Genomic DNA, 25,962 nt, shown 5'->3' with positions numbered 1-25,962 from the left:
GAGCAAATGAACGATTCTTCTCGGTGGTGGGGTGAGCCTGTCATGGGGTAGAGCTAACGCTGAGAGTTCTTCTCAGTGGCAGTGTGCGCCTGTTACTGAGGGGAACAACGCTGAGTTTTTGGAGTTTGACCTCCACTTGAAGATTCGATAAAGGTCGAAACCGGTCTGGGTGGTGGCCCCTCCCTTAATGCATAGCATCATACATGTCCGCAAGGAGATGTGCTTTGCATTATGGTAGATAATAAGGAAAAGTGATCAGATCTTACTCCACCTTTACCACGAACACCTGAATAGTTCAGGCGCAAACTTGACTTACTTATCTGTTTGCTTACTTGAGAAAAAGGATTAAAACCAAGTTTATAAAATTACTTGGTATCTTTAACGTATAGTATACCAAGGTAAAAAAAACTTTCTATATATATATATATATATATAAGCTGCGGATTCAGAAGTAGTCAGAAACGATGGCTTCAAATTAATCTGCCTGCCGGCTCCTCTCTGAACTAGTGGAATTCGACATGCAGGTATTTACTATTGATGCTAACTTGCTGATCAGCGATACGTCCTAATGCAATTTAACTTTTAAGATTTCATTCTGAGGTGAAACAAAATGAAAATGAATCTTAAAAATTCCTTTTTAGACGATATTTAATACTATGCAAGTGTGTTTCTTTTCAGAAAATTTCAGTTTGTATTGTTTTTCACAATATATTTTACGAATGTTATCTTGTTCGCATTTGTAAACAATGCTGACAAGCTAACATTCATTTCTAACTATAATAACAGAATAATAATAAGAAAAAGTTTAAGAGTAGTAGGCTAATAACTGAATCTCAATTTTATAATGCATTTACAAGCATCCCGCAAAAAAACGAATGCTATTTAATGAGTAAGCTTTTCTCCAAATAAGGCGAAAGGTTTTCTTCTTCTTTTTTTTAATTTGTGGGGAGTCTGGAGTCTCAGTAGAAATCAAACTGGACGGAGAACACACTAAAGTAATAAATATAATAGACTGGCTTTGTGATCTTAGTTAGTTGCCTCTTGGTGATCCTGGGTATCAGTAGAGAACACTTTTCCTATAGAACACTACCTGTAACCGAGAAATCAACAAAGCAAAGTGACATGCACATGAATCCCTTCACTAACTACAGCAAATGATATTTGGAAACACTAATAGAAATATCACATTACTTATAGGAAGACAATATCATGTATATATATATATACATATATATATACATATATGTATACATATATGTATATATGTATATATATATACATATATGTATATATATATATATGTATTTATATATATGTATATATATATATATATATATATATATATGTATTTATATATATATATATATATATATGTGTATTTATATATATATATATATATATATTTATATATATATATATATATATATATATATATATATAAATCGGTTAATATATATAATATATATATGTATATTTAAAATCAGTTAATAATATATATATATTTAAATCAGTTACTGAACTGCTTACAGAAAAACGAAATATGAAAAACACTTTCGGCCTTCGACCCTCTAAAGTTAGCCTGACCTTTTAAAATCAGCGAAATCAACATATCTATTGGGGCACGACGATATCACAACACTACCACAAACGCAGTACCAGTAACGCTAATGCCAATAACCACCAAAAAATGATAACCGATGACACTACCTCCAGCCTTAATATTCACAAATTACCTTTTCTAAATGAAAATAAATAAATAAGAAGAACTATAATAACAAGGAAATCAATAGATTACACGTCGAACACGAAAACAACAGAAATAACGCAGTAACAGAAACGATAATACCGAGAACCACAAAAATATGTAAATGTATGTATTGGTAAGTTTAACTTTCTTTGCGTTTCTGTTTTATTTACAACATCATTTAAGCATAAAATTGCACTAATTTCATACTCTAACAAATTTAAAACAAATAAATAATAAGTAAGTAAAAATGAAATATATTCCAAGCCATTTCGCTGTGAAACTTCTTTGAAAGTCAGTACCGTAATTGAGCAGAATGCGAAAACTTACGTTCGAAGCGCTCGTGATTTGTGAGGCGTATAAATAATCGGTTCGCAGTTGGCGTATTTTATAAGCATTTCTGGTTTGGACCCTTCGTTTCTCCGTGATGATAAGTAGAACTTGCGTTAAAAACGGCCTTATTAATGTTGCTCTCTCTCTCTCTCGCTATCTCTCTTTCTCTATCTATCTCTTTCGTAATAATGTCGCCACTCCCTCGAGCCCTGTATTTCATCCTGGGAATTAAACAACAAATTAAAGCACTGTCCTGGGAAGTATTTAATCTCCGATTAATTAACGGCGAATATTCGTAAATTAAGATTCATCCAACAAGACGAAGTGATATTTCTTTTCGACCAATCATGTTCTCATAGATGTTAATGCACAGTTGTCCCGAACTCGTTAAAATATGACGCTCGATGTAATGCGCATGCGTCATGTTTTGTAACGGACGATAAAAAAATTTAGCAAGGTATCGGGAAAACTTGTAACAATATTAAGCAGTCACGCGCTTATGACTCAACAAATAAAATATCTCTTGGACAAAGTGGCGCGATAAATTATTCAAAAAGTAGAATGATTTCATGCCTTTTAGTCGAAAAAGGATTTTTTTTAATCTCGTTTGGATCTCGTCATGAGGTGAAAAATACTTATAAGAGCTTTTGTTATTGAGTTTGAAAGTGAGTGAGACCATTTCGTAAGGAGGTTGTAGGATTTGTCTTCTGCAAAATAGACAAACTGTAACAGATTATGAATATAGGAATCATCGCCGTATCCGAATAAAAATTAAGTTTGGACAGGAGAAGTACTTAGACTTAAACGGTCGCTTGGCCTAATGAATGATGCTAGGTTTGTAAAAAGATCTTCTTAGTGACCAAGGGAGTTTGATCACCAACAAGAGACTTCTGGTAGGCTTTTTCATCTAAATCTTGAAGAGTGAGTCAAAGGCCTCGATGTGGCTTATTTTTATGATTCTCATTTTTATGAACCTTAGAACACAATGTATACAAATAAGTACTGATTAGGTTCAGGAAATATCGCCTCTTACCTAATACGCTGAGAAATGCGCGCCTCATCCTGGGAGAGGACCAAAGGTGAACACCGGCTACCCACCGATTTTCAAAAGGTAAAAGAGTGCCACATTTACAGAATAAAAACGCATTAGATTTTTTAATTTTATAAAACTGTGCCCATATTATAGCCGAGTAGTCAAAGCAATGATTATAAAATCGGTGACTGAAATACGATAATAAAAGAAAAAACGCGTTCAACGTAAACGGTGTTGTTTTATTCGGTCCGCATATTTTGTGAAATGTTCTGCAACTGTCACCGGAAATATTTATATAAAATGTATTTGCATTTTAATATATTTTCGTTTCTATTTATGTTTATTTATTTGTTTATATTTGGCAGTATCAGAAGTGTAGCTAATTACATTAACTTATATGCATTTTAGTACTGGATTTTTGTTAATCCAGTCATGTGTCGATTCAAATCAGGGCTGCAGTTTCACATTTCCAGTCTGATATTTAAATCGGTAATTTCAGACTCATACCCACTGTTTATAAAAACCTAAAAGATTTATTTTCTTTCTTACATTATTTGTTCAGTCTTTTAATATTTAAAAAGGTAAACCTAAATAATGTATTCATTTAAGTTCCAATAAAAAATGTTATCATAGCGCATTACATTAAATTTGGGTGAACTTACTGTACTATCAACCTACATCAGGTGGTGAAAGCGAAACGAAAATATTTTAAATTAACGAACGGATAATGGAAATCACATTTCGTTTCAGTCCAGCATTCGTACATCTTAAAATCTCGTGCGTGCATATTAGCATACTAAAGAATGAAAGCATACAGCTATGTCATACAACTAGATAAAAATAAACACACGTTATTACCATTTTTATTTTATTTATGCAACATAAAATTACAGCCCTCGAAATCGATGCTTTCCTGCAATAATCGTGTACTTGCTGGGAAGCCACCTTTCGTTATCTTGTGTTTAAGGTTTTCCCAGGGAATTGCTTTATTTAGGAAGTTCTCTACGGGGAAGTATAAACATATTTTTGATATTTGCATTAGGAAATTACTTCATATAAAACACTTATGTCAACTTGCTCTCTCTCTCTCTCTCTCTCTCTCTCTCTCTCTCTCTCTCTCTCTCTCTCTCTCTCTCTCTCTCTCTCTGTACTGTTTTTCAATGCAGTTGCCAACAGCATTCTCTAACCAGTTATGACCATTGAACAGAAAATATAATAATAAATATTACATCTAATGAGGGTGCACTCCCCAAATTATTTTGGTAAATAAACTTTACGAAATGTCTGACTTTAGGATTGACTTTAATAAACATAGCACGCTGTATTTGCTATCTGTTTTAAGGAACTCCCCATAAGTCAAAATACGTGTCCACAGTTATCATCTGAACTGGTGCGACCAACAGTCGCATAAAAGATATAAAAATAAAAACGAAACGGGAGCTTTCATTTTTTTTTATTTTCCAAATAAGTTCAAGCGCCAAGTTAGTTGTATTGTACATACTAAAAATGTCCTTTCTTAGAAAAGCACCCTATCGAAGTTCATTCCCTAAGGTACAAATATTATGAGAGCATGACAAACATCACTGGTAGAATCGAGCAATGCCTGATTGTAAAATTATCATTATCTAGCTATATTTTAGTTCCCCAACAGTTCGCTATCAGGAAGCAAATAACAGACATTGTGAAAATATGCAAACAAAATGCAAATAACTATAGCGAGTGACTTACCTTTCCAGACAAGCAGCACAGTTGGAAGTTTTTAAATATAAATATTACCTGCCTCGCTTACCTTGAAAAGCAGCTTCAAATGACACTAAAGTCTGAACACGTTTCCTAGCATCACCGCGATCATGGAACCACGCCACTGATACAAGGAACATGATGTACAAGTTAATCGCGAGCGAGATCATCCAAGCCATGTTGTGTCCGCCAACTTCTTGGGCTGCAACTGATTTCTGAGGCTGCACTTTTCACCACAGCTCGTATCTTAAAGTCCTTCCACCATCATGCAAGCAAAGGACACTCGGTCGAGCGAGAATTGCGTCCACATCTGTGCAGGAACAAAATATCCCAGTTACTGCAAATCCGGAAGAAGTCTCTTCTCTACCAGGTGTAATACTGCGTTGCTGGCGAACGTGCCATTTACCCCGACAGGAGCAGCTGCAGTGCACGAGCTTCCTAACAGACGATTGTTGAGTACGTGCGTCTGCGTGAGAAAGGAACGGATCGATCTATTATTACCTGTAGGGGGAGCTGTTGATATACTGAAATATGATATATGGCTGTCACAATGGTCAAAAGAGATAATAAATAAAGTCAGTTACGGAAGGCAGCTTGGGCGAAATGACTACGGAGAACACATGTGTTCCAAAATATCTTCATTTATTATTCTGTTCCGGGGTTTCTTAGTTTTCCGGTGTCGTTTACGATCTAGGAATTAATTAGTTAAATTCCACAGGAATGTATCACACTAATTGGACATTTGAGCAATGCAAGACGTATTTAAGCGTGAATGAGTTACTGAAGCTCAGAGCATGTTCTTTGAGAGTAACATTGATTCCGACACTGCTGTTGTAAGTGATGCTCCATTAGGAGCATCAGTTATAGCATCGTTTCTTCAACTGAAAATCCCTTGCTGTTGGTGTCAGTATGCAGTATGTATAGTAACGAGACTCTTCTATTCTCTCTCACTCCCTTTGATAAAATATACATATTGCGTGTGTGTGTGTGTGTGTGAGAGAGAGAGAGAGAGAATGTTATTAGTACATGTTTTATCCAAAGAAGGTTTTCTCATAGTGAGCAGAACTAACTAGAAAAAAACACTTCAGTATTTTATCGTTGACTACTACTACTGCTGCTATAGTTAACAAATTCTATCCAGCTAATCATTATCCATTAGGTTAATTTGTTCTGCAAACTAATTAACTAACTGGCCGTTGAAGTGTCATTTCGGTTCGTTTACAGTTACATGAATATATATATATAATATCGTATTTTGTTATACTTACTTTTATCCACCTGCTGTGAAATTACTGGATCCAAGGAGAGCTGTTCAAATTAATCATTAGTTATTATAAATAAATGAACGAAAATGCTACTGATGTTTTCCCTCATTAATAATTCACACGGGTTTCGTACATATTTTAAATAGGTATGAAATGCATGTATGCATCTTATTAGTTTATGTTTTATTCAAAATCACTTTTAATGAGGTGGTTGTCATTATCACACCTTCTTGAAGTTTCAAATCTCCTTGTGAGAGGCTGCTCAACAGAACACTATACAAATGATCTACTGTCAGCACTACGTCATCTACTACCAACTGCAGTCATTTTGTCTGTTAATTTTGCTTGTGTTAATGTTGCTTAATAAAGCATAAACTGTGTGTTCTACGGCAGTTTGTGTTTTCGGCAGTTCCGAAAACTCAAGGGAGAAAACCTTGAGTTTTCGGAAGAGAAAGGCGTATAAGGTCACGTGACGCTTCTATCGAAAAAGTCATGTTCTTCGCGTCATGATGAGACTCGAACCAACGTCTCTTCTAACCGAAGGGTGCATGTCTCGTCGTTCTTCCACCTGCTCTACGACAAAATAATAATAAAAATGTTAATAATTTTTGAATCCATAAAAGCATCGCACGTATTTTTTCAAGTCTTTCCGTGAAAGCTGGAAAATGTAACTCGCCAGTGGTATTGATGAATGGCATTTCATGAAGTAGCGAATTCATTAAAAATAGCTCATTTTGATCAAAAAGTTTTGATCAATTTTTATCAGACTGATTAAAAAAAGCTCATTCTTTTAGTCAATGAACCAAGCTGTACACAAAGAAATACTCCGATTATTTATGTTACTGGTTTCGATGTCCGGGCTGAAAACAGTTACGCCAACCACTCTTCTAGCTAGACAGGGTTCCAGGAATCCTTATAAGTCATTGCTAGATCGAGAAGAGAAATTTCATCTGGTTTGGAGAAATCACCAAAAATAATGGGAGGTGCACTGAAATCTTTTTGGTGAGATGAAACACGAACTATGTTTCGGTTGCAATGAAGATGACTGGATCGTCCTCATTCCAATGGAAAATGCAATAACGATCGGTCGTGGACTGGAAATCTTCACGCTTGAAATGTTTGAGCACTGTAAAGTTTGTCGAATGACAAGGAAGAATCGAGTGTGCTATGATCTGCAAAAGATCTGAGAAAGGCATTTATATATAAGATGAAGGTGTGTGTGTGTGGGGGGGGGGGTGATAGAGTATAGGGCGGAACATTACTGTATTGGTAGAGAAAGCTGAAGAGACAAAGCCATTTTCCTTAACAGTGAACAGCCAGAGAAGAAGCTGGCCACTCGGTCACAAGAAGTAGAAGACAACAGGACGTCTTTGTCGGGTCCAGTCAAATATCTAGAAACATCTCCAGCGACTGCGGAAGTTTCTCGAATCCTTCCATGGCACGTATTCCGGAGTTAATGTACTAGAATCCCTGTAGACTGAGGTGAGGAGTGGTGAAATCTGCATTGGTGCTCCCTGAATGAACTTCCTTCAAAAACTAGTGAACTTCTAAATTGTTAAGGAGTTAACTGTTAATTCTCCCTATTATTTTTAAGAGAGAGGGGTGAAATTGTGATTGGGTTGCGAATTTTTATCTCCCTTATTTGAATAGACTAAACATTGGCTACTTCTATGTTATTGTCTTACTTCCATATTCGATGTTTCGTCGTTCTGAAACAAAGTTTTGAGCACACGAGAGAGTACTCAAAAATAATACATAACTTAAACGATAAAAGATGGGTCATTTGACAACAAAGTCCTCAGATAACAAGTCGGTTCTGGTATATGCCATTCTAAAAATAAATTAAAACGACAAAGCTAGAAGAGGTATCCAAAGCAACTATAATATTTCTAGTGTGATCTACTTTCTTAGTCACTGAATACTTACGACGCAGATGTTTTATAAACTAGAGCAAGGGTGTTCAACCCGTCGATCGCGAAGTGATTTTTGGTCGATATCTTGCATCCTTACTTACAAATTTAATTAAAACTGAAAACATAATATTTTATTTATCATTATTTTGTATTATTTTTAATTCGCTTTAAGTGTATTGCTATTGTTTATTTATTTTTCGTTAAAATTGCCAAATCAGTAATTTTCTTATACGTCCGAGTAAATGAATTAATTTGGATCAGTGGAAGTCAAACAGCGAGCCGAGTGAATACGATTATAAGCAAAGTGTAAAAACTCGATTGAAGCTTAAATATTAAATATTCCAAAGCACATTACATCGATTGTTTACTTAGATTAAGTCTCATGTGAATATTGTAAAAAAATAAACTTTGTTTGTCTCGGTATAGTTCGTATTATCTGTTTTTGTAAATAACTCTTTTGAAGCTGTGTATACTGCTTTAATAAGAATATGTTATAGTGTTAAAAACAAAGGCAATGGTTTTGTCTCCGAAGCTGTACATGGCGGCATTAGAAAGATTGTTGTTGAAACTTGTATGTATGAGAAAGGCTTGCAGGCTCTAAGTGTAAACATCTCCGAAGTCAGTCAGAAAGAGTTCAAACAACTTTCCGATGGCTGGCAACTTACAATCAAAAGAAAGCGGAGGAGAACAAAAGGTGTGCCGAACTTGAAACTTAAGATGAAAGATTCATACCGATTCTTTGGGAGTTGCCAAACTTCATGCGAGGTCTCAGAGGAGGCCTAATAAAAATGGACTGAAGCAAGCAGAAGAGGTCCCGGTTCCAGAATTGTTGTCAGACAAGAGGCCTTCCAGTCCAGAGTCGCCGTCAGAGAGACTGCCCTGATCCACGTTACTTGAGAGAGGAGTTTCCCGCTTCCAGAAAAAGAGCTTCTCGGTTCGAGACGTAGCTAGAGAGAGACTACTTCTAGGCTGCAGACAAGGTTTCAAATTGCAAAGGAAGCGTTCCAATTGCCGGAGAAAAGTTTCCAGGCCAGATTAATGTCAGACATTCACCAGTGTGTTGCGTTTTCATTACAATTTGATGAATCAAACGATTTAACTAATATTGCTCAGTTAATGGTATTTATTTGCATGGTATTTCAAGATTATTCAAGTAAAGAACTTTTGAAAAGTATACCATTATTTGGAAGGACTAGGGGAGAAGACATTTTTCGGCATTTGATGAATTTGTGAAACAACACAAACTTCCACTTTTTAAACTTGTGTCTAATACTACTGATGGTGCTCCTGCAATGATAGGTAGTAAATCAGGCTTCATTTCATTATGTAAAAACGATGACAAATATCCAGATTTTTTAACGTACCACAGAATTATTCACCAACAAGTACTGTGTAGTAAAAGATTAAACACAAAAGTTGTTTTGGATATTACATTTAAAATTGTAAATTCTGTTCGAGGAAAAGCCCTGCAACGGCGGTTATTTAAATTACAGGCAGATGATGACAGGGAACTTCTGTTGTACAATAATGTTCTCTGTCTCAGCAAAAGTCAATTTTTAGAAAAAATTCTTGTATTAATTAACGATATAAAAATTTTCTTGAAACAAAAGGAGATATTTTTTATCCACAATTGAGTGATAAAAGATGGTTGTTACACTTATCATTTTAGTAGATTTCTGTACGAAATTAAGCAATTTAAATTTAGAGTTACAAGGTAGAGATAAAAATTTAATTGACATGTTAAGTTCAATAAAAACTTTCCAACAATACTTGCTTTTATTAAATAAAAATATAAATGACCGCGAATTTAGACATCTCCCATATTTATTAAAATTTTTTGAACAAAATCAAGAAATGTTTCGCTATGATTTAAAAGAATTTATTCGTGAAATAGAATTAGTTGAGGAAGAAATAAATTCAAGATTTAAAGATTTTAATAAAACTGAAATGATTGTATCTTTTATCAATAATCCATTTCAAGAAAACCTGAACATCACAGAAATTTCAAATAAAATTAGTGGGCTGTTTGATATAAATCAAGCTGAAGTAGAACTTGAGATGATAAACATTCAGAATAGTTTACGTTTAAAATCAATAAAGAATGAAGTCATTTGGAAGTATGCACATGAAAAATTCCCAATATTAACTGATATCGCGCGAAAAATTCTGTTGTGTTTTGGATCGACATACTTGTCAGAATCCGCTTTTTCAAATATGACCGTCATAAAAAATTCAATTAAGAAACCAAATTACAAATGATCATTTGGATGATTGTCTGCGATTGGCCACTTCTTCATATCAACTTGACTAGGAAAATATTGCGAGGTCCAAACAATGCCAAATTTCACATTAACTTTTTTCTGTTTTTTTTAATCAACCAGCATTTCCTGTAACTTGTGAGTTTGTAATCAATCTGTTGTTTTTCTAACTTTGGTTTTCCAAAATAGAGAAATAAATATTTTATTCCAATATATATATTTGTTTGTTGTATTAAAATATTTTTGTATTTAAAACTTTTAAATACACAAATAACGTTTTTAGTTGTGTATTTTTTAGTTGTTTATTTGTGCGTAATCAGATATCAGGTTGGGGGAACGTGATCTTTATAAGAGAGTAGATCGCCGAATAACGTTTTATAGAAAAGGAGTAAAAAAAGGTTGAACACCACTGAACTAGAGGATTAGTCCCGACGATTTCGCTCCGGTGTCTTAACACTGAAGCTAGCACACCGATGAGAAGTGTGAACTAATGTATTTGCATATATTACGAGGGGGAGGTTGGAAAGTTATTAAAAGCAAGTAGAACAAAAATGATCTTAAAGCAACTGATGTAAGAAAGAATATATTATGAGGGTAACTTATATTCTTATATTCTCGTATGTTCTTTCTTGTGGTTCTATCAGTTGCTTTAATATCATTTTTGTTCTAGGTGTTTATCAGAATTTTCCAGACCACCCCCTCGTATGTGGTGCTAACATTCTCATAAACAACTGTTGATGTGGGTGACACTCTGCTGTCAGTAATACTTATCCGGTGATTCTACTAACCATATAAATTATACCAAACTGTTATTTACAGAGCAGTTTATGAATTACGAAAAATCTCACCCAATAGAGTCCTCATTACTCTTTGCTGGTACAGTAAACAGTAGTCAAGAAAAGAATATTACGTTTATCTCCATAATTTAATCGATTGCCTCAGTAACAAATCTCCATGTTTATGCAGCGATATTTAATTATTCTCAATGGAGACGTGCCGATCTCTCTAGAGATTTTAAATTAAATATTTTAATTATTTATGTATATTATGTTTGTTTTCTTAACAACTAATTTACATAAAATTGAATAATAGGGGTTGTGCACATAATTTACATCATATTAGAATCCGAGTAGATCGGCAGACATTGTTACAGTATCAACAACTTTTTGTCAGTAAGCTTATTAATTCCTTTGTATTGTTAAATGCTTTTAAAACAGCCGTTAAAAGATTATTTTTAACAATCAGGAGAAAATGGAGAGAGAGCCAAAACAAAATAAATAAATAAATAAATAAATAAATTTCTGTAACTTAATTAAATCTTGCTTCATTTATGAAGTACTCGCAATAAATTCTCTCTCTGCATTTTTGAATAGGATGTAGAGTTTTCAGGTCTTTCTTGCGTTTGTATTTTTTAAGCTTGTCACCGTCAGGACATAACGTTCTGCTGCTAATCGTTGAAATCTAGCAGATGCCAAAATAACTTAAACCTGCTTTTCTAGCTCGTTTAGAAACAGAGCAAATTTGCGTTGCGTACAATGGCCAGAGAAAATGCTAGTCGACATTTCCATTTGTCGCATTTCAGAGATAGCGGGAAATAAGGCAGTATTTCCTGAGAATTGCGTCCATCAGCTTTTCGTTTATTGCCATAGTTCCTGTCCACCCAGATAACGGTTAATTAAAAGGCACACGCCGAATTTCTGTGTCGCGCGAGCCTCACCGACCCTTATCAAAACCTTTTTAATTTCTCCTCGCTATCTTCCGAGAACCCGGAAATATGAATAATTGCCAGAAAATGGCATTTTCTCTTTCATTTTCTTCGGACTATTAATTATTTTCTTTGCCACTCTGACTTCATTTAATTCGAAATATTTGCGATTATTTATTTCGAGTGACTTTTTTGGTTCAACTTTTAACTCTTAAATGCGGCGTTTATTCGCAAAAGAGAGCGACATGCGCAAGTAATTCTCACAGTAAAAATCTTTATTACTTCAGGTTGCAGTAGTACAGAACATTATTTTGTCATTTAATTACATTCGCGATACGTCAGAGAGTTCATAGCGAATGGCTTTTATGTTATGGTAACACTTCACTTAAAAAAATGGATACGCACCATTTAACTTTTATTTTTCGACTTTAGATTAAAGTAACGCACTTTACTGGTGATAGAAAAAGAGAAATTTTAAAGAAATAGCTATTTAAGTCATGCAATTTAAAGACTCCGGTCCATTGTTAAACCTATCCACGTAGTTTCTTTAAGCATAGGAAGGAAAACGTGTTAACGGAGATATTCCAGCCTGTAAAGTATCTATTTCTTTACTAATTTAGGTGCGCCACTCAAGTAATTGGGATTTAGTACACGAAGATAAGGATTGTTGAAGTGAAGAGGTGGAATTAGCCAGTTTCATAGGCATCAGGGTCACACACACACACACACACACACACACACACACACACACACACACACACACACACACACACACACACACACACACACACACACACACACACACACACACACACACACACAAATAATAATAATAATACACATAATTCAGTTGCCTTAGGCATAACCTCAGACCTCGTAATTCCAACTAATCGAAGAGCAGAATCGGAAACTGTTGTCTATGAAGACCATCAGAGGTCGCTGTAATCGTCGAAAATCTTCAGACTCTTTCAAGGAAAATTTACGCATTCATCCTAATGACGTTTTTTTCTTAAAAACATCAATGTATTTAGTATTTAATAAGTATTTAATAGCTATTTAGTTATTAAGTTAATTTATTTATTGTTTTAACGATTAATTTTTCAATCTTACTTTCAGATTCTAAAATTTCGAACATTCTAATATTCGAATCTGACTTAGACGATACCCTCTGGTATTGTCGAATCCGCATAGGACACGAAGAACCTTCATGTGGGGTTTTCTTTGAAGGTGAGTTGTCCAGTGTCATAAGCAAGTGCCAAGGTTTTCTTCTCTCAGAAAGTCAGGTTTTTCGTCTCGCAAAACAGGCAAACCGGTCCGATGAACACACGCAATTTACAACTATAGAAGCCCGTGGGACTATGGATTAATAACCCAATTCCATCAGATCTGACTTACATAGCACGATGTCGATCAACACGCGAATGTACAACAGAACAGAATATGCATACCAAGCACTTTTTTAGTGGGGTGGGGGAAGAAGTTCGTAACTGGTTAGTAAATCTTCTTTTGCACAATCCTTTCCGAATAAACTAACTCGCAAGTAACAACGGATTTTGTAATTTTTTTTCTTTCAAATTGTATCGAGTATTAGAAGCCGCCTAAGAATAGAAACTTCTGCTACTGGGTAATAGGAGTCCTATCGTTATCCGGTAAGATAAAAACATCTGAAGAGACTGAATGAACTTCTAAGAATGAAACAATTATCTTTACGACAGAGAATTTCTGAGATCTCGCTTAAATTGTCCGTATAAGAGTTTAGAAGAAAGAAAAATCTATAACACGTACAGAACATTTTAAGCAAGAAATCTGAAAGAAAAGAAATGCGTTTCAGACACAGTTACTTTCGACTAATAGGTATGAAACATCAAAGAAAGCTATTTCTTCAATCTAGCAAGTTAAGAAGAACCACTTCGCAGAAACAAAAAAAAAACGACACGAGGTTTCCGATGTGAGAAAAAACACACAGAATGCACTTCTACTTAGAAAAAAAGGATAAAAATAATAGATAATGTTTCTGAAATATGTCACCTCGCTTGCAATGTGCTAAGTGTTTTTGAAGAGAATAAAAATTGGAGTCATGCCGCGTGAAGTCAAGGAATAATGAAAGTGACTGTAATAAGTTTTTTGTCTTTAAACAAAAAACATTCGGTTTTTAATTGTTTTCCTTATTATTTTTCTACATCGGAATTTTTTTTTTCAAATTACGCCTTTTAATTAATTTTGTAATCAACGTTTTAAAGTATCATTATTATTTGTATATCAAAGCCATTTTAGTGCCCAAGGCAAATACCTCAACTGCGCACTCTGGTGTCATTTAAAATTGTAGTGAGTATTTATTTCTGTAAAAAATATAACTTCCGTGCATTTTCAGACTGAATTGTAAGTCATAGATCCTAGATCCAAAGACAGAAGGATTTAATTTTTTTGAAGAATTGGCTTATATATATTGAAGCATCGTAGGTTCTGTTAATATGAATTTAATATAAATAAAGCAACATCGATGACTTTAAGGAACTTGAGTTATTTTTTACAGGGAGGTATAACATGATATTGTAAATACTTTTTAAAGAAGCCTTCCATAACTATGAACCTTAATCATAAATTTTGAAGCATGTCTTTTCTATTTTTTTTTAAATAATTATTTTGAAATATGCTGATTTATTAGGTGGAAAACGTAGGTAGTCTGAGAGAAACATAATATAACTGACTTTTTGTATTCATATAAACAACATTGGCCATATCTAAATAAGTTCCTGCAAATATTGTCAGATTTAAGACTAATTGTGTTATGTCATTTATTCATTTTGTAAACACGAAGGGTCGCGTGTGTGTGAAATTGGTGATGAGACTTCTGTCAATGTCATTTGCTGAGCATACAAACGAGCATGCCAGGCTTTTTTAATGATACCTCACTTCCTGGTACAATGTTTTCCCTCATTTCCGGACCTTTTCAAGAGAGGTTAATTTAGCCAATCTTATAGTGATATCTCATCGCCTATTCTACCACTGCTATGCAGCTCCGTCGTCATCGATGATGCCTTTGTTTGGAAACACCTGGATTCGAATCTCGTCTAGGACACGAAGAACTTTTTTAAAGCTTTTCTTCAACCGAAAATGAGTTAACTGGTCTGATACAGCGTTGGCAGGATTTCACTTTTGGGAAACGCGAGTTTTCCTACTAAACAGACAAACCGTCCAGATGAACACACACACACACACACACACACACACAGTTAACCGACTATATACATTAGGCCTTATAGACATAGTTGTTTCAGATGTAATTTTAAAAAAAACACACAGATGGCGCTGCAAACTAATTCTAACTTACTAACCTGCTAGGTTTCATCTAACGAACACGTTTTTGTGTGGCTTCGTTTATTTAAAGAAACATGCCTAAGAAAGCGTCAAAAGTGGAGTGATGCTGAGTATTTTCCTTTCTTCGGGATTCTGTTGTGAATTCGAGTTCTTCTTGCAACTACAAACGTTAGGCATCTATTGTACTTGAAGGATTTAAAGGGTCTGGCTGATTCCTTGCATTTGGATGTTTAAAATTAGTGTGGAGGCAACTAAGACTAAGAAACGAGTGCAGTTTCAATTTATATATTTAAAGAGTGGTTCGCCTGATTTGCAGACGTAATTGGAATAAACCAAAAGTTTGTGAAATAAAAATATCCTCCTCTTACGTCTGAGGGTAGCTAACTGCAACTACAGTTGCAATTAGCTACTCTCAGAGAAAGCATTATTTACCTCCTTGAAAAGATTTGAATATTTGAACGGGTGGACAAATATTGATGATTCTTGCATAATCAGATGAAGTTATACTTAGATTTGGGGGTCATAATACTTAGCACTCTAGCAGAATGGCACCCTCCATAGTCACCGGAAATACTGTCGTGAGCTTTTTGCTGTAAGAAATAAATTGCACTAACGATCTTCTAAAAATAGGATACCATATTTTCACTTGTTCTGACTGTCGTCGTCTGTATATGAAAGAAGAGTTCCCATTCTCAAAGTATACTGATAATAATGCTAAAACTTTGCGAATGAAAAGGTCCGTAATTGTTCAGCGAACGTTAGCAGGTTACTTCGATTACTTGGTGTTTTCTGCTTAGCTAAACATTAAGAAACCCTTAAGAAACAAGTTAGGAAATGTATATACAAATTGCTATTGTAGGCGTGACTGCGATATTAAGATGCGTTATGTAACGAACGTAACAAAATAAACACAAAAGGAAGATTGGGGTGAGATTACGTCCGCTGAGCGTGATTAATATCCTGGAGAGAAAATTAAAATCACCGCCAGCAGATAAAGACAGGTGAAGTAATTGGCACCGGCGCAATGGAAATTGTGTTTTGGTATTCATTTACGTAAAGTGGTAGTTAATATCCCATTACAAAAAAAAATGGTGTTTTTGTCAAACATTATCAGAATTGTTGGACAACTTTTCCCCAATTCTTAATTTTATTAAAATGAATTCATTTGTTTCATTCGCTCGTCTCTCCAACAACAAGAAAAAATAATAATCAAAGAGAAATAAGGGGGTTAATTCGGCTGATGCTGTTTTAAAGAAGGCCGTCCAGAATAAACTTGAAAACAATATTTGGATAAGCCAAACTTACATCTCGGTGAAAGGCAAAACGTATAACACTTTAGAGGTTGGTTACAACTTGACAGAGAACGCAGCAGTCATAAACTACACCCTTCTATTGCCGAATTTTCATATGGAAGTTGGAAGATAGTGTTACCGAAAATTGATTTAAGGAAGCGCCATGTTTGCACATATTTTATAACAAACCCCCCAACACTGAGAAGTAACAGAAATGCAAAATTGTGGCTTCGTTGATTGGGATGTTCACAGGTGGAGATAGTTCGTAGTTGAAAAGGCCATCAAGAGAGCATCAGAGGAATTGTTTTCGAGTTTCTTCTTCTGAACAAAAAAATAAAGTGAGCACCCAAAGGAAGTATTTCCAAAATCAAGATGGCGACTAAGATTACGGGGAAATAGAATTTCTCATGGGCTTTCCTGTACAAATACTTTTTCCACCATTTTTTTCGTCTTCTCGATTACTACTAAATGATCTGTATTTTTGAAAATATAAACTTCCAGATACGCGGTATGCTATGTTAATAAATTTATTTTTATTTCTAAAACTTACGACGAAATGCTGAGAAAACATCATTTGAGAATACCGTAAATATTCTCGAATTTGAAAACAGCAACAAATTTCAGCTATTTTTGAATTCAAAATAATTTTGGTTGTTCTCCAATTATAGGAGGAGGAGGAGAAAAGTTGTTTTCCTCCAACAATTGTGCTCCGTCATCTTACTGGCAGGTCATAAGAGACAAATACGAGCCTAATAATAGAAAAATAACCAACCATTGCAGTCGGGATGTAATAACATTCTCCTCCTTCTCATACACTGATATTCCTTCTTCTTCTACGAAAATGGCTAACAAAAAACTCTGTTCCTTTCACTTAATACCAAAAATACTCATCTTGCTAATGTCAGCGAATTAGATACTCAGAAAAGCCTAAACTACTTGCGTTGCGTAAAAAAGCGACTTGCGCCAGTCAGAGTGAAACCGCAGATGTCAAAGCTCTCAGAAATGTCTTCTCTGCAAACCTTAGAGACATTCCTGTAGCTGCCCCTACCTCCCTGGTGATTTCCATCCTGCCCAGCGTTGATGCGGACATTGTGCTGCTCGGCGCTGCCATCTCACCTCTATTCTAATGCCAGACTGCTGATGGCATTCCTTAGACGGAAAGGCATTTCGTGGTCACCCACATCAAGATACAGAATACCGTCGTTCCCAATACAAACATTAGTGAATGTTAGCGCAGTCAGTGGAAAGATAAGATCGACAGAGAAAGAAAAAAAATCGTTCTTAATATATACGGTGTTTCTGTGCGTATTGTATTATCGATTACAACGCATTTAGTTAAACAGGATAATTGCAATATTATAGGTTGCCATCTGGTTATTAATAACGTATCCATATCGTAATACGATCAATAACATGAAACAAAAATGGAAAAATCATCTCGATGTGATAAATATGCTGCCTTTCATTAGTAAGTTTCATTATTTCTTAAACTAATACAGTATTTAATAAAGTAGCGTATTGAAATTGTAGAGTATTTATGTAGAATAAATTCCTATAATTCACGGCGTTCTATTTCTCTATACTGTATACTATAAACACCACGTCACGTCTGAATCACCATCCATTTCGCACCCAGTATGGGTGCGAAATGGATGGTGATTCAGACGTGTAAAACATCGATTACGGATATTTTGCGGCTACCTCCCAACTTTACTTCAATCAATGAAGTCTCATTGATACTGACGATTCACATAATATCCACATTAAGCAATATTAACATCCACAATCTGATAAGTCACTTACCAATAACAAATTCTGCAAAAATAAATCCCTTCGCTATACTAATCACTAAAATTACAAATAGGAATATTTCCTTCGAACATTTCGGTTTGCATCAATTCCAACTTTATATACTGAAACAGGCAAAAACGTTTGTGTAATAGTTGCTCACTTGCTCGAGCTGACAGGTTACGCAGTGTTGTTTGTGTAAATTAAACGTTCTGGGAAATATCAGGTCTGCTCAGAGTAAATTATAAAAAGCGATCCTAGTAGACATTATGGAGAGCCTCCGTTAGTTCAGTCAGTATAGACGAATCCGTTTGGTCGTAAAGACCTGGGTTCGACTCCCGTCCAAGACGTGAGAAGCTTTAGCTGGTCTCTTTCGACTAAAGGTGGGTTAGCTGGTCACATACGAATGTAGAGGTTTGTTCATCGGGAAACTCGGGTTTTTCGTTCCCCAGAACAGGCAAACCATCCCCGTGAAGATGCATCTACAGACATAGGACACGCCGGGAGGCATAGGGCGAACCATATCCTCGAGACTGTCGCGGTAGTGATGTCCACAGCTAAAGAACCTCAATGGTTGGTGAATAAGCTTAAGACAAGACAAGCAGACATTATGGACTGTTTGCATTACTTATCACTGCTAAAAAGCAACAAAATAAAAACTAGTTCATCGTCTTTCAATCCCTTTATAGAAAGATTTTCCTTTTATAATGCATGCCTTCCGCCTACCTACCATTGTTTTCATTTTCAAATGCCCGCTTTCCCCATGTCAGCCATATCAGAGACAAATTGAGAACTTTTCATTCCCATTCGTCAATTTCTTTTTGTGGGTGCTACAAATGTGATGTGAAAATCTAGGAGAAGCTTTCAGTAGAGCAGACCACTGAGTAGCTTTGCTTCTTGCATTCTCACCTAGACGGGGTCTATTATTTTGCGCGCCCACCCACACACACATACACTGTTCCTTTAATTCATCTGTGTTCGCTGGGTGAGAAACCCAACTTTCTCATGAGAAGTAAAAGTCTGATACTCCCGCGTGATGTGAGAAATGGGAGGGTAATAAGTGCGCGATACGAGAATGACATTAATATTCTTCGATTTCTTATAATCAGGTATGGAAATGTTTCTAAATTATCGCAATAGACTTTTAAGAACTTATCGATTATATCTTGAATGTCTCTTTGCATTAATAGGAATCACACCATCCTAAGTTTGTTCATATTTTGCTTCCTCTTCCCAACAAGGTGAGAATAACACTGATGTCCATGTTTGCTAATAATTCATTTACCTTTGAATATCGGAACAGTATAACAATGAGAGCCTTTTTTGAGGGTGTGCAGCTTCCCATACACAAAAACGTATCCCTTTTTTGTCCTTCTTCAGAACACTACTTTGGAATTTTTTTTCTCAAAACATGAACGACCCTTTGCCTCTTGGACTTTAGCTTTCAGACGTGTAAACACATCGATTACGGATATTTTGCAGCCACCTCCCAATTTTACTTCAATGAATGAAGTCGCATTGATACTGATGTTTGATATTATCCACATACTTGTTAAATATTTAGTATTTATGCACAGGATAATGCGTTTGCACAGAATAGTCTGCTTCTCTATTATTTGTTATGGAAAGACAGCAAATCGAGGACTTAAAAAACATCTGACAAAAGAGAAATGCAGTCGAATTTTAAAAATTGCAAAAAGAACGATGAATAAAGTGACAACAAAGGACTACGAATTCTAATTGTCATTAAAAATAAATATAAATAAATAACAAATTGTAATATTTAATTTAGAAATAACGCAATTCCTCATAGTTAAGAAACTTGAAAGAATCAGCTACAGAAATATGATCTTGGATTCCATTGAACTGACGGTACTTCGGAAACAAAGCTAGTAAATAGGGATGCCAATTCAAGTGGCATCCCTATTTACAACTGGAGGAACTCTGTTTTGTTTGCTTTTATACGAAAACGTGTTATATTGCAAAATCAATAATCCAGTCCTGTGAAGGATTGAAGCTTTAACTTGGATAAAAATTTAGAAAGCGCAGAATGCGTGTTTTCCACTAATAAATCAAACCAACAAAGTGCATACATTTGCGCATATAACCTTTAATTACTCTCATAAAATATGAAGCAATATTCTTTTTTCCCTATAGAGTACTTGATCGGTTTATGACTTTCCACTTATCTTAGCCTGAAAGCGATTCGATAAAAACACGTTACAATAAATGGAAATAAAGTTATTTGTTACTCTTAATTGAATTTGCAATTGTTTTATTAAATTACAGTCCATTAAAATAGTTAATTATCTATAATTAGTACAAATAATGATTCTCCCTAGAGATCGGGTATTCCCAAGGTGTTTTTCCAATGTTTGGAGTTTCTAAATTTGCATTGCCGCTTAGATACGGGAATTCTATGAAACTATAAGCACCTCATCTGTAACTGGTTTACCACTCCACTAACACACCATTCTTTCTTTCTTCGTCTTATTTTGAACAAGAAAAATAATTATTCTTGTGAACAAGAAATGCAATTTAAAACTCGCTTTTTCGACAGATAGACTAGTCACAATTCCTTAAATTCTTTACCAGAATAGTGTGAAATGTTCTGGAAAACAAGAGAATTCTCCAGATTATAGAAAGGGCCATCATATTTTGAACCGTTAAAAAATCATTTTAGAAAAGCAAAATTTCCATCATCAAGAATTCGAAGAATTCTTGATGAAGACAGTTGGTCACTAAACACAGATAGAGAGAAGGCGAGTGATTTCTTCTTGCACATCAAGTGAATCAATAGTTAGTCTGATTATTTCTCTCAGTTCAAGCAATGGCGGAACAAAAATAGAGCCCTTAACTTGATAAATCTAAAATAAATCTAACTGGGTAAAATTTAGGAAAAATATTCAATATGAACGAAAGTCGATGATTCGCTTTCAGAGTTTAATTGACCTACCCTATCATATCCTTGCTTGCATCGTAGATGCTGACTGGGCTATCAAATGAATAAAAAGAAATATAATTACCTAATGCATTTTTATTCCTTAAAGTTGCCTAGAAAAATATAAACTCTACATAGAAAATGCACAGCTGCATTGTGAATAAACATCCCAAGGCAGCAGACCTGGTTAAGATGGAATTTTATTTGAACTGCTTTGATACTTCGACGAGAAGATTAGTTTCTAATTAGCATTTGCGAAAATCAAAGGCTAATTAAATATCCCACTGATTAAAAAGTTCAATCGTTGATAATTATTTGCTGGGTGATATAAATGGAGCTGAATGTGAAAATTCTCGAAAAGGGAAAAATACAACCGTGTTAATAATGCTCCAACTTTCGTAGATTTCTTTCAGAATTTCACTTAACTAGTAGAGCAAAGAGCAAAGTTCCATCAGGCACCTTTCTTCATTTAGGCGAAGAATCCCGTCGTACCCTGAAGTGAATTGTGATTTTTCTCCGAAGCATCAGATTTTGAAATTGCATGTCGCGGTTAGTAAACTTAACATTTTTTTAATCTAAGAGTAAAATTAATGTGCAATGTTTAAGCAGGGTTGTGGGTTACAGAAGAGGGAGGGGAGGGGGTACCCCGATCGTATCTAACCCTCAGCCATTCACAGTGGCTAATGATTTGATAATCTTCTTCAGCGATCAAACATCGAACATGCGAATCGAAAGTGTATTTGAGTTATGTGCGAATAGTTTGACAAACATCTGACATGAAACCTGAAAAAAATAAATAAGAATAAAGCATATATCTATCTATCTATCTATATAAATAGCACCCAACCATAATAACCTGCATGTGTTCAACATCTATATACCACAACAGGATGCTCTGGCATTACAAATCCTGGATTTCATTCAAAACCACCTTTCTAGTATAGACCAAGAACATATCATAATAGCTGGAGGCTCTTTAATTGCACTCTTGACCAAGAAAAAGACAGACTTCAGTGTGGTGAACATCATAGCCAATTAATAAGCAAACTTCAAACACTGGTAAACGATAATGAACACATCGACGTCTTTCGGCATCAACATCCTGATAGGAAATCCTACACATGGAGGTCAGCAATCACAGCGACAAATAAGCCACTCTACCAAGCACGACTGGACAGATACTACATTTCCAAACACACCTTGCCTCTAGTTAGAAACATCTCACACATCCCTTCCTACATTGCAGATCGTTGCTTCGTCAAGCTGCAACTTTCATTATTTTGGGAAGCATCCAAATCAGGAAGTGCCTATTGGATCTTCAACAATATTCTCCTGAAAGATCCAGCTTATATAACAAACACTCAGGCTTTAATTACCAACCTCACTCACTCGAAAGTTGATACAGAACCAATGAAAACATGGTGGCCCACTTAAAATCACTAATAAAATCCTTTACGCAGATCTACAGTCACCAGAAAAATCAACAGAGGAATATTAGAATCCGGCAACTTGAAGAACAGCTCAAGTATCTCCCAAGAAAAAAGCCCTGAACATCATTCTGCCTTCCAAGCCATGCAAAGACAGGCAGAATTATCAGCAAAAGTTGCCCTACTTAGATCGCGGCATACACAAATAAATCTTTCAGACGCCCCCACAAAATATTTTTTCTCTTTGGAAAAAAAATGCCAGGCAGTAAATTCCATCTCTGCTATCAGACTTCAAGATGACAGCATCACAGAAGATCCAAGAAAAATCACCTCTGAAATCCTACAATACTACAAGAATGCATACAGTAGTACAGGAACATCCCATCATGCCATTCACGAAATACTGAAAGAAACAAAAAAAATCTCTGCAACAGATCGGAACCACTTAGAAAAGAAAATCACGCTAGATGAACTGAAAACCGCATGCACATCTTTGCCAAAAAACAAATCTCCTGGCCTTGATGGCCTCACGTCAGAATTTTTCCAAGTCTTCTGGAATCAACTCGGACCACTTATCCTCAAAACACTGCAAGAAGCCTACATCAATGGCCTCCCACAATCCGTCACGACCTCAGTAGCACGACTGATACCAAAGAAGGGAGACCACACGGATATCCGGAACTGGCGTCCAATCTCCCTAATTAATACCGATTGCAAAATAATTTCGAAAGTTATAGCAAACCGAATAAAGTCAACACTGTCCGAAGTTATTGGCCAACATCAAACGTACTCTGTCCCAGGAAGATCAATACATGATAACCTCCATTTAATAAGAGATTTCATCCACATCGCAAACAGCCAACATGAAGACCTAGCTCTCGTCAGCCTTGATCAGGAGAAGGCTTTCGACAGGGTAGAGCACGAGTACCTATATGAAGTTCTAAAGGCATTTGGCTATGGTCCTCTCATCATTGAAACAGTGCAATTGCTTTACAGAGATGCACACTTCTGTTTAAAAATCAACAACAGGCTCACTCGCACTTTGTCATACTCTCGAGGGATCAAGCAAGGATGTCCCCTCTCCGGTCAATTATACACACTGGCCATAGAACCCTTCTTAAAAAGAGTACACGACACCATCATCTCCAAATGAACCAGAATAATAAAGCCACATCAAAAAATTACCTTATCCGCATATGCAGATGGCGTCACTGTAATAGTACGAAATGAAGAAGAATGGACAGTAACCGAAGAAGCACACAGACTATATGCACAAGCTTCAGGGGCCAAATTAAATTCTGCCAAAACCACGGGCTTTGGTCTGGGGGGGGGGGGTGGGGGGGGGGGGGGGTGGGGGGGGGGGGGGGTGGGGGGGGGGGGGGGTGGGGGGGGGGGGGGGTGGGGGGGGGGGGGGGTGGGGGGGGGGGGGGGTGGGGGGGGGGGGGGGTGGGGGGGGGGGGGGGTGGGGGGGGGGGGGGGTGGGGGGGGGGGGGGGTGGGGGGGGGGGGGGGTGGGGGGGGGGGGGGGTGGGGGGGGGGGGGGGTGGGGGGGGGGGGGGGTGGGGGGGGGGGGGGGTGGGGGGGGGGGGGGGTGGGGGGGGGGGGGGGTGGGGGGGGGGGGGGGTGGGGGGGGGGGGGGGTGGGGGGGGGGGGGGGTGGGGGGGGGGGGGGGTGGGGGGGGGGGGGGGTGGGGGGGGGGGGGGGTGGGGGGGGGGGGGGGTGGGGGGGGGGGGGGGTGGGGGGGGGGGGGGGTGGGGGGGGGGGGGGGTGGGGGGGGGGGGGGGTGGGGGGGGGGGGGGGTGGGGGGGGGGGGGGGTGGGGGGGTGGGGGAGGCCATTGATGTAGGCTTCTTGCAGTGTTTCGATGAGAAGTGGTCCGAGTTGATTCCAGAAGACTTGGAAAAACTCTGACGTGAGACCATCAAGGCCAGGAGATTTGTTCTTTGGCAAGGATGTGCATGCAGTTTTCAGTTCATCTAGCGTGATTTTCTTTTCTAAGTGGTTCCGATCTGTTGCAGAGATTTTTTTTGTTTCTTTCAGTATTTCGTGAATGGCATGATGGGATGTTCCTGCAGTGCTGTATGCATTCTTGTAGTATTGTAGGATTTCAGAGGTGATTTTTCTTGGATCTTCTGTGATGCTGTCATCTTGACATCTGATAGCAGAGATGGAATTTGCTGCCTGGCATTTTTTTTCCAAAGAGAAAAAAATATTTTGTGGGGGCGTCTGAAAGATTTATTTGTGTATGCGGCGATCTAAGTAGGGCACCTTTTGACGATAATTCTGCCTGTCTTTGCATGGCTTGGAAGGCAGAATGATGTTCAGGGCTTTCTTCTGGGAGATACTTGCGCTGTTCTTCAAGTTGTCTGATTCTAATGTTCTTCTGTTGATTTTTCTGGTGACTGTAGATCTGCGTAAAGGATTTTATTCGTGATTTTAGGTGGGGCCACCATGTTTTCAGTGGTTCTGTATCCACTTTCGAGTGAGTGAGGTTGGTTATTAAAGCCTGAGTGTTTATTATATAATCTGGATCTTTCAGGAGAGTATTGTTGAAGATCCAGTAGGCACTTCCTGATTTGGATGCTTCCAAGGATAATGAAAGTTGCAGCTTGACGAAACAATGATCTGAAATGTAGGAAGGGATGTGTGAGATGTTTCTGTCTAGAGGCAAGGTATGTTTGGAAATGTAGTATCTGTCCAGTCGTGCTTGGTAGAGTGGCCTATTTGTCGCTGTGATTGCTGACCTCCATGTGTAGGATTTCTTATCAGGATGTTGATGCCGGAAGACGTCGATGTGTTCATTATCGTTTACCAGTGTTTGAAGTTTGTTTATTAATTGGCTACGATGTTCAGCACACTGAAGTCTGTCTTTTTCTTGGTCAAGAGTGCAATTAAAGTCTCCCGCTATTATGACATGTTCTTGGTCTATACTAGACAGATGGTTTTGAACGAAATCCAGGATTTGTGATGCCAGAGCATCCTGCTGTGGTATGTAGATGTTGAACACATGCAGGGTATTATGGTTGGGTGCTATTATGTGAGCATACAAGGCATATCCTGGTATATAGATAGATAGATAGATATAGATAGATAGATAGATCTATATATATATATATATATATTGGAAGAACTGGCCTTATACCATGCACCATTGTCCTGCCATACAACTTCATGGATCGGGAGTCAGCATTGGAATTCACCAAAACA

General features: G+C 36.9%; 1 protein-coding gene across 1 annotated transcript in view; it reads right to left on the bottom strand.

Moving 5' to 3' along the window:
• The window catches only part of LOC150108756 (pikachurin-like), a 172,548-nt gene extending 167,558 nt beyond the window's left edge, over positions 1-4,990 (bottom strand). Inside the window, exon 1 of the mRNA XM_090390518.1 lies at positions 4,900-4,990. Within this exon, the coding sequence (XP_090246644.1) occupies positions 4,900-4,990 (91 nt within the window). The remainder of the gene's footprint in view (positions 1-4,899) is intronic.
• Between the last annotated feature and the right edge of the window lie 20,972 nt (positions 4,991-25,962).

This window comes from Typopeltis vanoorti, chromosome 3 (assembly GCF_054136105.1).
Source record: "Typopeltis vanoorti isolate ZY-2024b chromosome 3, IOZ_Tvanoo_1.0, whole genome shotgun sequence".
Lineage (NCBI taxonomy): Eukaryota > Metazoa > Arthropoda > Arachnida > Uropygi > Thelyphonidae > Typopeltis > Typopeltis vanoorti.
The sequence above is the reverse complement of the archived record's forward strand: the minus strand, read 5'-3'. Positions and strand labels throughout refer to the sequence as shown.